Source organism: Salmo salar, chromosome 22, assembly GCF_965601325.2.
Source record: "Salmo salar chromosome 22, fSalSal1, whole genome shotgun sequence".
NCBI lineage: Eukaryota > Metazoa > Chordata > Actinopteri > Salmoniformes > Salmonidae > Salmo > Salmo salar.
In genome coordinates, this window is record NC_138312.1 from 57648614 (window position 1) to 57662506 (window position 13893).

General features: G+C 45.0%; 1 protein-coding gene across 1 annotated transcript; it reads left to right on the forward strand.

Moving 5' to 3' along the window:
• LOC106583755 (uncharacterized) lies at nt 1-10479 on the forward strand. The gene is made up of 2 exons (XM_014168314.3): nt 1-188; nt 8487-10479. The coding sequence occupies exon 2, from the start codon at nt 8491-8493 to the stop codon at nt 9955-9957; it is 1467 nt and encodes a 488-aa protein (XP_014023789.2). The 5' UTR covers nt 1-188; nt 8487-8490; the 3' UTR covers nt 9958-10479.
• Nucleotides 10480-13893: the final 3414 nt, after the last annotated feature.

The window sequence follows — 13893 nt, forward strand, 5'->3', positions numbered from 1 at the left end:
TGAGTCACCCAGTGGCGTTGTAGATCAGCCTTTTTAAAACTCAGTTTTGCTGGCTTCTATCTGCACTATTTACCTGTATGTAGGCTACCAGAAGCATATTTTAGCCTGTTCCAATCTTTGGTTCTGTTGACAGAGGAGCGAGACAAACACAGTCAAGACTACAATCTGTTGGTAGCCTGCACAAGAAGGTGAGATTTTTTTGTGGGGTAACTAAAAATAAGATCTGGTGCAACCAATTACCTTCAGAAGTCAAATAATTAGTTAAATAAAGTCCACCTGTGTGCAATCTAAGTGTCACATGATCTGTCACATGATCTCAGTATATATACACCTGTTCTGAAAGGCCCCCAGAGTATGCAACACCACTAAGCAAGGGGCATCACCAAGCAAGGGGCATCACCAAGCAAGCGGCACCATGAAGACCAAGGTGCTCTCCAAACACGCCAGGGACAAAGTTGTGCAAAAGTACAGATCAGGGTTGGGTTATAAAAAAATATCTGAAACTTTGAACATCCCACAGATCACCATTAAATCCATTATTAAAAAATGGAAAGAATATGGCACCACAACAAACCTGCCAAGAGAGTGCTGCCCACAAACCTCATGGACCAAGGAGGAGGGCATTAATCAGAGAGGCAACAAAGAGACCAAAGATAACCCTGTAGGAGCTGCAAAGCTCCACAGTGGAGATTGGAGTATCTGTCCATAGGACCACTTTAAGCCCTACACTCCACAGAGCTGGGCTTTACAGAAGAGTGGCCAGATAAAAACCATTGCTCAAAGAAAAAAATAGGCAAACGTTTGGTGTTCGCCAAAAGGCATGTTGGAGACTCCCCAAACATATGGAAGAAGGTACTCTGGTAGGATGAGACTAAAATGTAGCTTTTTGGCCATCAAGGAAAACGTTATGTCTGGCGAAAACCCAACACCTCTCATCACCCTGAGAACACCATCCCCACAGTTAAGTATGGTGGTGGCAGCATCATGCTGTGGGGATGTTTTGCATCGGCAGGGCCTGGGAAACTGGCCAGAATTGAAGGAATGATGGATGGTGCTAAATACAGGGAAATTCTTGAGGGAAACCGCTTCCGTCTTCCAGAGATTTGAGACTGGGACAGAGGTTCACCTTCCAGCAGGACAATGACCCTAAGCATACTGCTAAAGCAACGCTCGAGTGGTTTAAGGGGAAACATTGAGATTTCTTGGAATGGCCTAGTCAAAGCCCAGACCTCAATCCAATTGAGAATCTGTGGTATGACTTAAAGATTGCTGTACACCAGCGGAACCCATCCAACTTGAAGGAGCTGGAGCAGTTTCAGGCTTGGGCAAAAATCCCAGTTGCTAAATGTGCCAAGCTTATAGAGACATACCCCAAGAGACTTGCAGCTGTAATTGCTGCAAAAGGTGGCTCTACAAAGTATTGACTTTAGGGGGGTGAATAGTTATGCATGCTCAATTTAAAGAAAAGATATATGTTGCATCTTCAAAGTGGTAGGCTATACACCCTAAAAAAGCAATTTTAATTCCAGGTTGTAAGGCAACAAAATAGGAAAAATGCCAAGGGGGTGAAAACTTTCGCAAGCCACTGTAATCAAAGGATCAGAGAATGAATCTAGTACTTTATGCTACAGCTAGCTAGCACTGCAGTGCATAAAATGTGGTGAGAAGTTGACTCAAAGAGAGAGAAAAACAATTGTTGAACAGTTTTGAACAAATTAATTTCTTCAAAAATGAAGGAGTATCAAGAGAGAGAGGGAGATTTTGTAGTTTTTTTCACTTTTAGTTTCACTTACTTAGCTAGAAAATGCAGCTAGCTAGTTTATCCTACTCAAACACCCCGCTCAAACAGAGGGGTGCCATGTTAGCTAGCAGGCTATGCCTATCCAACACAACACTGGAACTCTTCCAAGTCAAATTAAGCTTTTGGTTTTACTAATTTATTGCCATTGTGGCCCACCGGTGTAAGTGCTAAACTGCTACCTATGGTTTCTCTTAGCAATGTTGATTATGACGTTACTTTAGCTAATATGGTGACAACGATATAGGCTGTGTGTAGTGGTTATGATATGGTTTGGCTTGGCTTGGTCGCCTGGTCACATACATCTGATGTGTTGTGCATTGATGTCCACAAAGGAAGAGAAAAGGTGAGAGAAGGAGAGCACATAGATGTGAGAAGGAATACAGCGATGAAAGTGACCTGTGTTTGCGCGTGATCAGGGGTGTATTCATTCTGCCGATTCTGTTGAACATGTTGCTTAAACAGAAGCAAACGGAACAAAACGGGGAAAAACATACCTGAATTTGTCCAATTGAAACTCTCGTTTGCAACTGTTGGACTAATTATTACACCGTAGATTGGCTAGATGCAGGCAAGAGTGAGCAAGGCAGCATTGAATGTGTCACTGTCTGTCCATGTGTCACTGTCTGTCAATTCAAATATTTCTCTCAACCGGTTTGCACCTATATTGTAAACTTTCATTCATAGGCTAGGTTGTAGCAACCTCATGATGGGTAAAGGGAAAATGTGAGTATCATGTACAGTTGTGGCCAAAAGTTTTGAAAATTACACAAATATAAATTTTCACAGTCTGCTGCCTCAGTTTGTATGATGGCAATTTGCATATACTCCAGAATGTTATGAAGAGTGATCAGATGAATTGCAATTCATTGCAAAGTCCCTCGTTGCCATGCAAATGAACTGAATCCCCCAAAAACATTTCAGCCCTGTCACAAAAGGACCAGCTGACATCATGTCAGTGATTCTCTCGTTAACACAGGTGTGAGTGTTGACGAGGACAAGGCTGGAGATCACTCTGTCATGCTGACTGAGTTTGAATGACAGACTGGAGGCTTCAACAGGAGGGTGGTGCTTGGAATCATTTTTCTTCCTCTGTCAACCATGGTTACCTGCAAGGAAACAAGTGCCGTCATCATTGCTTTGCACAGAAAGGGCTTCACAGGCAAGGATATTGCTGCCAGTAAGATTGCACCTAAATCAACCACTTATCGGATCATCAAGAACTTCAAGGAGAGCGGTTCAATTGTTGTGAAGAAGGCTTCAGGGTGCCCAAAAAAGTACAGCAAGCGCCAGGACCATCTCCTAAAGTTGATTCAGCTGCGAGATCGGGGCACCATCAGTACAGAGCTTGCTCAGGAATGGCACAAGGCAGGTGTGAGTGCATCTGCATGCACAGTGAGGCAAAGACCTTTGGAGGATGGCCTGGTGTCAAGAAGGGTAGCAAAAGAAGCCACTTCTCTCCAGGAAAAACATCAGGGACAGACAGATATTCTGCAAAAGGTACAGGGATTGGACTGCTGAGGACTGGGGTAAAGTCATTTTCTCTGATGAATCCCCTTTCCGATTGTTTGGGGCATCCAGAAAAAAGCTTGTCCGGAGAAGACAAGGTGAGCGCTACCATCAGTCTTGTGTCATGCCAACAGTAAAGCATCCTGAGACCATTTGTCACGTCCTGACCAGCAGAGGGCGTAATTGTGTTAGTTTTGGTCAGGATGTGGCAGGGGGTTTGTATGTGTTAAATGTTGTGTGGGTGATTGGACTCCCAATTGAAGGCAGGTGAGTTGAGTTGCCTTTGATTGGGAGTCCTATATTGTAGTGTGTGTTTTTCTTTGGGGTTGTGGGTAGTTGTTTTTGCACTGTGTGTTGTGTGCCTGCAAAACTGTTCCTGTCTTCGTGAGTACCGTTTATTGTTTTCCCTGTGGATACTTTACTTGTGTTTATTAAAAACTATGAGTATCCACATTCCCGCTGCGCCTTGGTCTTCTCTCCAGTACGACAACTGTGACAGAACTACCCACCACCAAAGGACCAAGCAGCGGACGAACGAGGAGGAAGGATGGACCTGGGAGGACAAGTTAAGGGAGCTAAGGGAACCCGAAAGGCAGCCCCAATATTTTTTTGGGGGGGGGCACAAGGGCTGTTTGACGGGGCGAGAAGGGAGCCCCAGGCCAGCTATACGCACTAGCATGGAGGTTCGTGTCTCCAGGCTGGCACGTCCAGTATCAGCCCCACGCATCAGGCGTCTAGTGCGTCAGCCCAGCCTCGCCAGTCAAGAGTCGCCAGAGCTGCCTGCCAGTCAAGAGTCGCCAGAGCTGCCCGCCAGTCAAGAGTCGCCAGAGCTGCCCGCCAGTCAAGAGTCACCAGAGCTGCCCGCCAGTCAAAAGTCACCAGAGCTGCCCGCCAGTCAAGAGTCGCCAGAGCTGCCCGCCAGTCATGAGTCGCCAGAGCTGCCCGCCAGTCATGAGTCGCCAGAGCTGCCCGCCAGTCAGGAGCTGCCAGAGCTGCCCGCCAGTCAGGAGCTGCCAGAGGCGCCCGTTAGTCAGGAGCTGCCAGAGCCTCCCGCTAGTCAGGAGCTGCCAGAGTGGCCCGACTGCCCGGAGCTGCCAGATTGGTCCGACTGCCCGGAGCTGCCAGAGTGGCCCGACTGCCCGGAGCTGCCAGAGTGGCCCGACTGCCCGGAGCTGCCAGAGTGGCCCGACTGCCCGGAGCTGCCAGAGTGGCCCGACTGCCCGGAGCTGCCAGAGTGGCCCGACTGCCCAGGTCAGCCAGAGTGGCCCGACTGCCCGGGTCTGCCAGAGTGGCCCGACTGCCCGGGTCTGCCAGAGTGGCCCGACTGCCCGGGTCTGCCAGAGTGGCCCGACTGCCCGGAGCTGCCAGAGTGGCCCGACTGCCCGGGTCTGCCAGAGTGGCCCGACTGCCCGGGTCTGCCAGAGTGGCCCGACTGCCCGGGTCTGCCAGAGTGGCCCGACTGCCCGGAGCTCCCAGAGTGGCCCTCCTGTCCTCCGGCCCAGCCCGAGTGGCCCGCCTGTCCTCCGGCCCAGCCAGAGTGGTCCGTCTTCCGGCCCAGCCAGAGTGGTCCGTCTGCCAGGGTCAGCCCGAGTGGCCCGTCTGCCCGGCGCAGCTATCGGCGCCACCGAAGTGGGCGACGCCGAAGGTGGAGCGAGGTCCACGTCCTGCACCTGAGCCACCTCCAGGATAGGTGGGTTGGGGAGGGAGGGTGTAGCACAGTGCCGTCGTTGACGGCAGCCACCCTCCCTTCCCTCCCTTATTGTTTAGGGGGATATTTTTTGTTGTTTGGGGGTTTGTTTTTTCTTTTAGGTGCATTCCGGGGTCTGCACCTTGAGGGGGGGGGGGGGGGGTACTGTCACGTCCTGACCAGCAGAGGGCGTAATTGTGTTAGTTTTGGTCAGGATGTGGCAGGGGGTTTGTGTGTGTTAAATGTTGTGTGGGTGATTGTACTCCCAATTGAAGGCAGGTGTGTTGTTTATTGTTTTCCCTGTGGATGCTTTACTTGTGTTTATTAAAAACTATGAGTATCCACATTCCCGCTGCGCCTTGGTCCATTTTTGAAGACAGTTGTTACACCATTCATGTGTGGGTTTGCTTCTCAGCCAAGGGAGTGGGCTCACTCACAATTTTGCCTATGAACACAGCCATGAATAAAGAATGGTACCAACACATCCTCCGAGAGCAACTTCTTCCAACCATCCAGGAACAGCTTGGTGACAAACAATGCCTTTTCCAGCATGATGGAGCACCTTGTCATAAGGAAAAAGTGATAACTAAGTGGCTCGGGGAACAAAACATCGACATTTTGGGTCCATGGCCAGGAAACTCCCCAGACATCAATTCCATTGAGAACTTGTGGTCAATCCTCAAGAGGCGGGTGGACAAACAAAAACCCACAAATTCTGACAAACTCCAAGCATTGATTATGCAAGAATGGCCTGCCATCAGTCAGGATGTGGCCCAGAAGTTAATTGACAGCATGCTAGGGCGGATTGCAGAGGTCTTGCAAAAGAAGGGTCAACACTGGAAATATTGAGTCTTTGAATCAACTTTATGTAATTGTCAATAAAAAACTTTGACACTTATGAAATGCTTGTAATTATACTTCAGTATTCCATAGTAACATCTGACAAAAATATCTAAAGACACTGAAGCAGCAAACGTTGTGAAAATTAATATTTGTGTCATTCTCAAAACTTTTAGCCAAGACTGTAGTAGCCTAAACCTATCAATGTTACATTAAACTGGGTGAATGGAATATGAATGACAGTCGTCCAATATGCTGTAATATAATTAAGGCCATTCTCATGAAAAACAGAGTGTCCTCCATCATCATTAACGTCACCGACCGACACTGGCAGACAGACCAGCTCCTTGGGAGTGGAGCACCCTTACTGGGTTCGATGGAACAAGCATGTCTATCAGATAAGAGGGGGCAAGGTCATGCAGTACTTTAAAAGTTAAGTGTAAGATCTTAAAAATCAGACTGATAGTTCGCAGGCAACCATCCTAGTGCAGATACAACTGGAGGGATTCTAGTGTTGGTTAAAATCCCAGCTGCAGTGTTTTGGACAAGTTGTAGGCTTTTAATAACAGAGTCTAGATTAAACAAATGCATGGACCAATCTTTCAGCATTTTACTGTGAGATTAAGTGTATGGGCTATGAGTCCATCTGTGATTGACTGTATGACTATTTTAACCTACATGTGTAGTGTGTGTAGGGGCAGTGTTCACCAACCATCTTTCCTGAGATAGGTGGATTTTCACCACAACGTCACATAACACAAAAGATTCCTTCAAACAAGTTATTGTTGAAAAGCTAAATGTACAATGCAATGGTCAGATGCTTATTATCTAAATGCTGAAAGTGCGTGGGCGACGGAGAGAAACAAAATGGTGAAGTTTGAGGCAAGGTGGCGGAGAGTGATACGGCACTGGAGATGAGGGTGTGAGCAGGTGGGTCTGGCCAGGTGTGATGTCGTAGTAGCCGGGGAATATAATGCAGGCAAACATAAATCTGTTTTACCTCATTTCTACCAGCATGTCACATGTGCAACCAGAGGGAAAAAAAACCCTAGACCACCTTTACTCCACACACAGAGATGCATACAAAGCTCACTTGCCCTCCATTTGGCAAATCTGACCATAATTCCATCCTTCTGATTCCTGCTTACAAACAAAATCTAAAGCAGGAAGTACCAGTGACTCGCTCAAAATGGAAGTGGTCAGATGACGCGGATGCTTCATCGGCTTCATCAATAAGTGCATCGATGACATCGTCCCCAGAGTGAGTACGTTCATGTCCCAACCAGAAACCATGGATTACAGGCAACATCCACACCGAGCTAAAGGTTAGAGCTGCCGCTTTCAAGGAGAGGGACACTAATCCGGACGCTTATAAGAAATCTCGCTATGCACTCAGACGAACCATCAAACAGGCAAAGCATCAATACAGGACAAAGATTAAATCCTACTACACCGGCTCTGATGCTCATCGGATGTGGCAGGGCTTGCAAACTATTATGGATTACAAAGGGAAACCCAGCTATAAACCCTCAGAGGTAGTAATCACACCGGTGGGGAGAGGGGCATTCTTCTTACCAAACCACATTACCTTTGTTTTGGAAGTGTTCCGAACAAGGTTCAGGGTAGAGAAAGCTTTTTTGGACACTAAGCAAGCTTTGTTGTAGAGCATTTAACACAAAATCCGGGTACGGGCCAGCTGAGTATAAGACTGTATCATCTGCATGTAAATGGATGAGAGAACTTCCTTCCTGAGCTATGTTATTGATGTAAATTGAGAAGAGCGTAGGGTCTATGACTTGGTTGGCTGGAGTCTTTGGCAATTTTTCAGGCTTTCCTCTGACACCGCCTGATATAGTGGTCCTGGATGGCAGGGAGCTCGACCCTGGTGATGTACTGGGCTGTCCTCACCACCGTCTGTAGCGCTTTGTGGTCAAGAGCGGTGCGTTTCCCATACCAAGCGATGATGCAGCCAGTCAAGATGCTCTCCATTGTGCAGCTCTAGAACTTTTAGTGGACTTTGTCTCATGCAAATGAATGTTAGATTTAAATTATGCAGACAGTGTGAAATATTATGATTAGAATATCTTTATTATCACATAATCACACATTGTTGCCCTATTATGTGGTCTGAACATAATGATTTTTATTCAGGAAAATGAGAAACCGGAAGGCCTGCCTCTTGTGCAGTCAGTGAATATATATATATATTGTTGAGAAGCTAAATGTATATATTTATGCATATTTATATTTATGTATGAACTCAAACCATTAAGTAATGACTTTAACAATGATTACCTACTGCATTCAAAGAGAACCAACCTACAGCACTAGACTACACTTCACTTGCATCATCCTTGTGGTATTGAGAGATAAACATGGTGATGCTTTCACTGATTGCATGTAAAGGAAGATAATTCCTACATGATAGAGTGCTTGCTTTGTTATCCAACTGATCTTTTGTCTTTTCTGTCATCCTGTGAACCCCTCTCATTGCTGTTCACGGCACTATTTCCTTTTTTGGATGCTGAAAACGTTGAACTTATTGCCAACCATTAGAAATGTGAATCTATTTCTGAATGAATGTGTCCAGTTGTCTTTAAAAATATATATTTTTACTAGAGATGCAAATGTTTGTCTTTCTCTTTGTCTTAGGTTGATGATGGGTGGAAAGGCCTTCCTGGGTTGTTTCATCCTGTTTATGTCTCTGGCTTCAGTATCCACTATCAAACAAACACTTATTTCAATAAATGACCTCAGGGGCATAGAGTTTGGCCACACTTCTCCTCGACACGGCCTGATGCTGCTCCACTGGCTAGCCAACAACATTCACACTGACAACAACGGCAACATGAGACTCAATTTCAACCCAACTAGGGGAGACTGTGGCTTTCATTTCTATGGAAACGCTGACAGACCCCGCCCATTACCTTGTCTGCCCTCTGAAAGTGGAAGTTACTACTCATTAGGGAACATTGATAGAAATTACAACTACAATGGCGCCACGGCACTTCCTGATTATGTCACTCAAAGCTTCTACAACTCATGGATACCTGAGAGAAACAGGGACAGAGTCATTATCAGAGTTAGGGAGGAAGGATCCAATCAGTTCATAGTAGATGAGGTCTACATCACACAGCATTACCCACCAAATGAAAACAGAGGAAGTGCCTATGATCCAGACAATACATACCCTGTCAGTTTCAGCCTCTTAACACAAATCCAAGTTCTCCCAACCATTACACGAGATGTAATTCAACGTATACACAATGTAGAGATCAACGACAACAGTGTGGAGAACATCTGGGGACACACACCAGGGCTGGCACTTCTTTTGGCAATTGCATTGTACTTGACACGTCCCAAGGTCTCATTTATTCAGCAAGTATTGTTTACCATGGAAAGCCAGCATCGCATGCAGGAGGATGAAAATAAATCGATAAAGCTTGAGGTGAAAACCACAAATAGAGGAGATGCAAGGATCATCTTCAGTGGTATCCCCAGGAGGCTTTTGGACAAGGGTGTGATTTGGGCGCTTCATAAGAACAATGACAGTGCGGACATGCTAGACTTTTCCTCAGTCATAGACGGTACCTCTGGGTGCTATGACACCTCAGTACCCCTCAACCCTGGTCTCCAGGCCAGGCTTTATCCACACAAATCAATGTGGTTTTTTGTATTATGCGGGAGTTACAACACATCTGGGGAGGAAATACATAGGAGTCCTGAGTTTCATGATGCCAACAGAGAGATTCCTGTTGATATAAGTGGCTATAAGCCTAACGCTAGTCTGCAGCTCTTCGTAAAGGACGGAAAGGCCTGTGCTCGCCTGTATGTTAGGAAGTCCTTCACTGACTGGAAGGAGAAGTTTAAAAACTCCTGGGTTGGGTTCTACTCTTCAGAAAAAAACAACACCAATGAATATAATACCTACCAATGGCAATGGGCTGTGAAGTTCTCTGAGGAAAGCCGCTCAGATTGGAAAGATATACCTGAGTATGACGTCTATGTTTACAGGTCTAGTATGCACATGTCTCCTGGGGTCCAGGCCCGATTCATGCTGGAGAAATATGGGGGTGAAAAGGCACGCACTCCACCCTGGGAGGTACATACATCAGCAATTTGAAGCACACAACTTTTTACCGGTCTGTGCTTTTGTCCATTGTGTTTAGACGGGTTCTTACATGCCCTTCCTCTGCTTATTATTGATGGATTATTATGTATGGGACTCTGTATCCTGTTTCATATTGATTACATATGGCATTGATATTTTCATTGTTATCTAATTGTGTAATTGTGTCACGTCCTGACCAGTAAAAGGGGTTGTTTGTTATTGTAGTTTGGTCAGGGCGTGGCAGGGGGTGTTTGTTTTGTGTGTTTCGGGGTTTTTGGTGTATGTTCTATATTTTCTATTTCTATGTGTTTATCTGGTTTTTCTATTTCTATGTTGGGATTTTGGAACGACTTTCAATTAGAGGCAGCTGGTTGTCGTTGCCTCTAATTGGAGACCATATTTAAGTGGGTTAATTTTCTCTTGTGTTTGTGGGTGGTTGATTCCTCTTTAGTCTGTGCACCTTACAGGACTGTTTTCGTTGTTTGTTTTGTTTAAGTGTTTTATTTTCCTTCGAATAAAAGAAGATGTTCAATATACCGGCTACAGTTTGGTCCACTCCATACGACGAAAGTTACAAATTGCCTCCGTCCATTTTTGTTTATAATTTCTGCACCCTGCTTGTCCTTTTTATTGATTGATTTGAATTGGTAATCTGTGCAGAGTGTACATTTATTTATTTTTTAATCTGTCCTCAATAAACTATTGAGGAAATTGAAGTGAAAACACAAAAAAAAGCTGTGAAAATCAAGTAATATTGTGCCGTCTTGAGCACTTAGAAGATGGTCTGAGTGCAAGGGTGAGATAATGCTAGCCGGTCACACTGATTTTTGACTAATGTCCATAGCCAGTCAGTTTTCATATTATTGTAATGTATTATGAAGGATGGAACCCTTTGTGAACTGTCAAATATACTGTACACATACACGAACACACACACAGGATTTCATGAATACGTTTTAAACCTAAAAATATAACAACTTCATTTCAAGAAAAGCATGTGTAAGTGAATGGGTTTTCCAACTTTATGAAGCTTTCTTTACCCTTCATGGTCGTTACTAAGGTTAACAATGGGCCTCACATCCTTGATGACACAAACCTGTGTTCCTCCATTCCAGCCCATCTGAACTTCAAAGGTACGCAGGCCAGGGGGTGTGTCCGCACCTGGTATGTGCTGTAGGCTTCAACGCTGACATACCCTGCCGATAACATTCTCTGCCCTTTCTTTTGAAACATGAGTCACCCAGTAATGTTGTAGATCAGCCTTTTTAAAACTCAGTTTTGCTGGCCCTTGTCTTGTGTCTGCCCTGTTTACTGGTTATGTTCATGTAGGCTACCAGAGGCATATTTTAGACAGAGGAGAGAGACAAACACAGTATAGATTTGATTCTGGTGGTAGGCTGGAAGGTGAGGAAGGTGAGATTTTGTTTGGTAACAATTTTTTTTTATTTTGATATGAGGACATAATGCATCATACTAAATCAAATCAAATCAAATGTATTTATATAGCCCTTCGTACATCAGCTGATATCTCAAAGTGCTGTACAGAAACCCAGCCTAAAACCCCAAACAACAAGCAATGCATGTGAAAGAAGCACGGTGGCTAGGAAAAACTCCCTAGGAAAAAACTCCCTAGAAAGGCCAAAAACCTAGGAAGAAACCTAGAGAGGAACCAGGCTATGAGGGGTGGCCAGTCCTCTTCTGGCTGTGCCGGGTGGATATTATAACAGAACATGGTCAAGATGTTAAAATGTTCATAAATGACCAGCATGGTCAAATAATAATAATCATAGTAGTTGTCGAGGGTGCAACAAGCACATCTGGTGAACAGGTCAGGGTTCCATAGCCGCAGGCAGAACAGTTGAAACTGGAGGAGCAGCACGGCCAGGTGGACTAGTATCGATCAATTAACAACTTTCCAAATATTATTTTGGAAGACCTTATGGTACATATTGTGACATAGGTCAGATTAAAGTGACAGTTCACTCCAAATTCAAAGTTGTCAGAAATCTTCTGACATTTTTAGACCTAACGTTTTCAAATCTAGTGGTTTAACTAATTTCCTGAACACTTTTAATGTATTGCCAACCACTAGAAATAAATTACAGATATCAGTACAGATAAAAAAAATTAAAACAATTCTGAAGGTACAAACATTGACACAATCATTGCTCTGACTTAGGTTGGCCATAAGTGGAAAGGGTTTCCTGGGTTGTTTCATCCTGTTTCTGTCTCTGGCCTCATTATGCACTACAAATGCCAATATACTGTAACCATTACCTCAATAAATGATCTCAAAGACAGAGTTTGACCACACCACTCCACAACATGAACTGATGCTGCTCCAGTGGCTAGCGAACAACATGAATATTGAAAACAATGACAACATCAGAATTGATTTTGATCCAACTAGGGGAGACTATGGCATTCATTTATATGGAAATTACTGCCCTGAAAGATCCCTTCTGTTACCTTTTCTGTTGCCAGAAAGCTGAAGTTACTACTCACTAGGGAATTTGTCCACTGAAAGAGGAAGTTACCACTCACTAGAGATTTTGTTCCCTGAATGGGGAAGTTACTACTCACTAGATAATTTGTCCTGTGTAAGCAGAAGTTACTACTCTCTAAGGAATGTGTCCCCTGGAACTGGAAGTTACTACTCACTAGGGAATTTGTTCACTGGAAGAGGAAGTTACTACTCACTAGAAAATGTGTCCCCTGAAAGAAGAAGTTACTACTCACTAGATCATTTCTGCCCTGAAAGAGGAAGTTACTCCTCTCTAGCGAATTTGTCCCCTGAAAGAGGAAGTTACTCCTCACTAGCAATTTATCCCCTGAAAGACGAAGTTATTCCTCACTAGATCATTTGTCCCCTGAAAGAGGAAGTTGCTCCTCACTAGATCATTTGTCCCCTGAAAGAGGAAGTTACTCTTCACTAGGAAATGTGCCCCCTGAAAGAGGAAGTTACTCCTCACTAGGAAGTGTGCCCCCTGAAAGAGGAAGTTACTACTCACTAGGAAGTGTGTCCCCTGAAAGAGGAACTCCTCACTAGATCATTTGTCCACTGAAAGAGGAAGTTACTCCTCACTAGGAAGTGTGCCACCTGAAATAGGAAGTTACTCCTCACTAGGGATTTCTGCAGGAGGATATAGAAATCACAATAACGCTACATCCTGAAGATGTCACTGGAATGTTCTTCACCTCATGGCGACATCGAGGAGTTCAGACAGAGAAACAGGGTCAGAGTTAAGTCAGCACTTAGAGAAGTCTACATCACACAGCATTATCAACCAGATGACTACAGAGTAACAGGGTCAGAGTTCAATCAGTACATAGTGAGGTCTACATCACACAGCATTATCAAATCAAATCAAATGTATTTATATAGCCCTTCTTACATCAGCTGATATCTCAAAGTGCTGTACAGAAACCCAGCCTAAAACCCCAAACACAAGCAATGCAGGTGTAGAAGCTAGGTGGCTAGGAAAAACTCCCTAGAAAGGCCAAAACCTAGGAAGAAACCTAGAGAGGAACCAGGCTATGAGGGGTGGCCAGTCCTCTTCTGGCTGTGCCGGGTGGAGATTATAACAGCACATGGCTAAGATGTTCAAATGTTCATAAATGACCAGCATGGTCAAATAATAATAATCATAGTAGTTGTCGAGGGTGCAACAAGTCAGCAACTCAAGAGTAAGTGTCAGTTTGCTTTTTCATAGCCGATCTTTGAGAGTATCTCTACCGCTCCTGCTGTCTCTAGAGAGTTGAAAACAGCAGGTCTGGGACAGGTAGCACGTCCGGAGAACAGGTCAAGGGTTCCAGCAGGTCTGGGACAGCAGGTCTGGGACAGGTAGCACGTCCGGTGAACAGGTCAGGGTTCCATAGCCGCAGGCAGAACAGTTGAAACTGGAGCAGCAGCACGGCCAGGTGGACTGGGGACAGCAAGGAGTCATC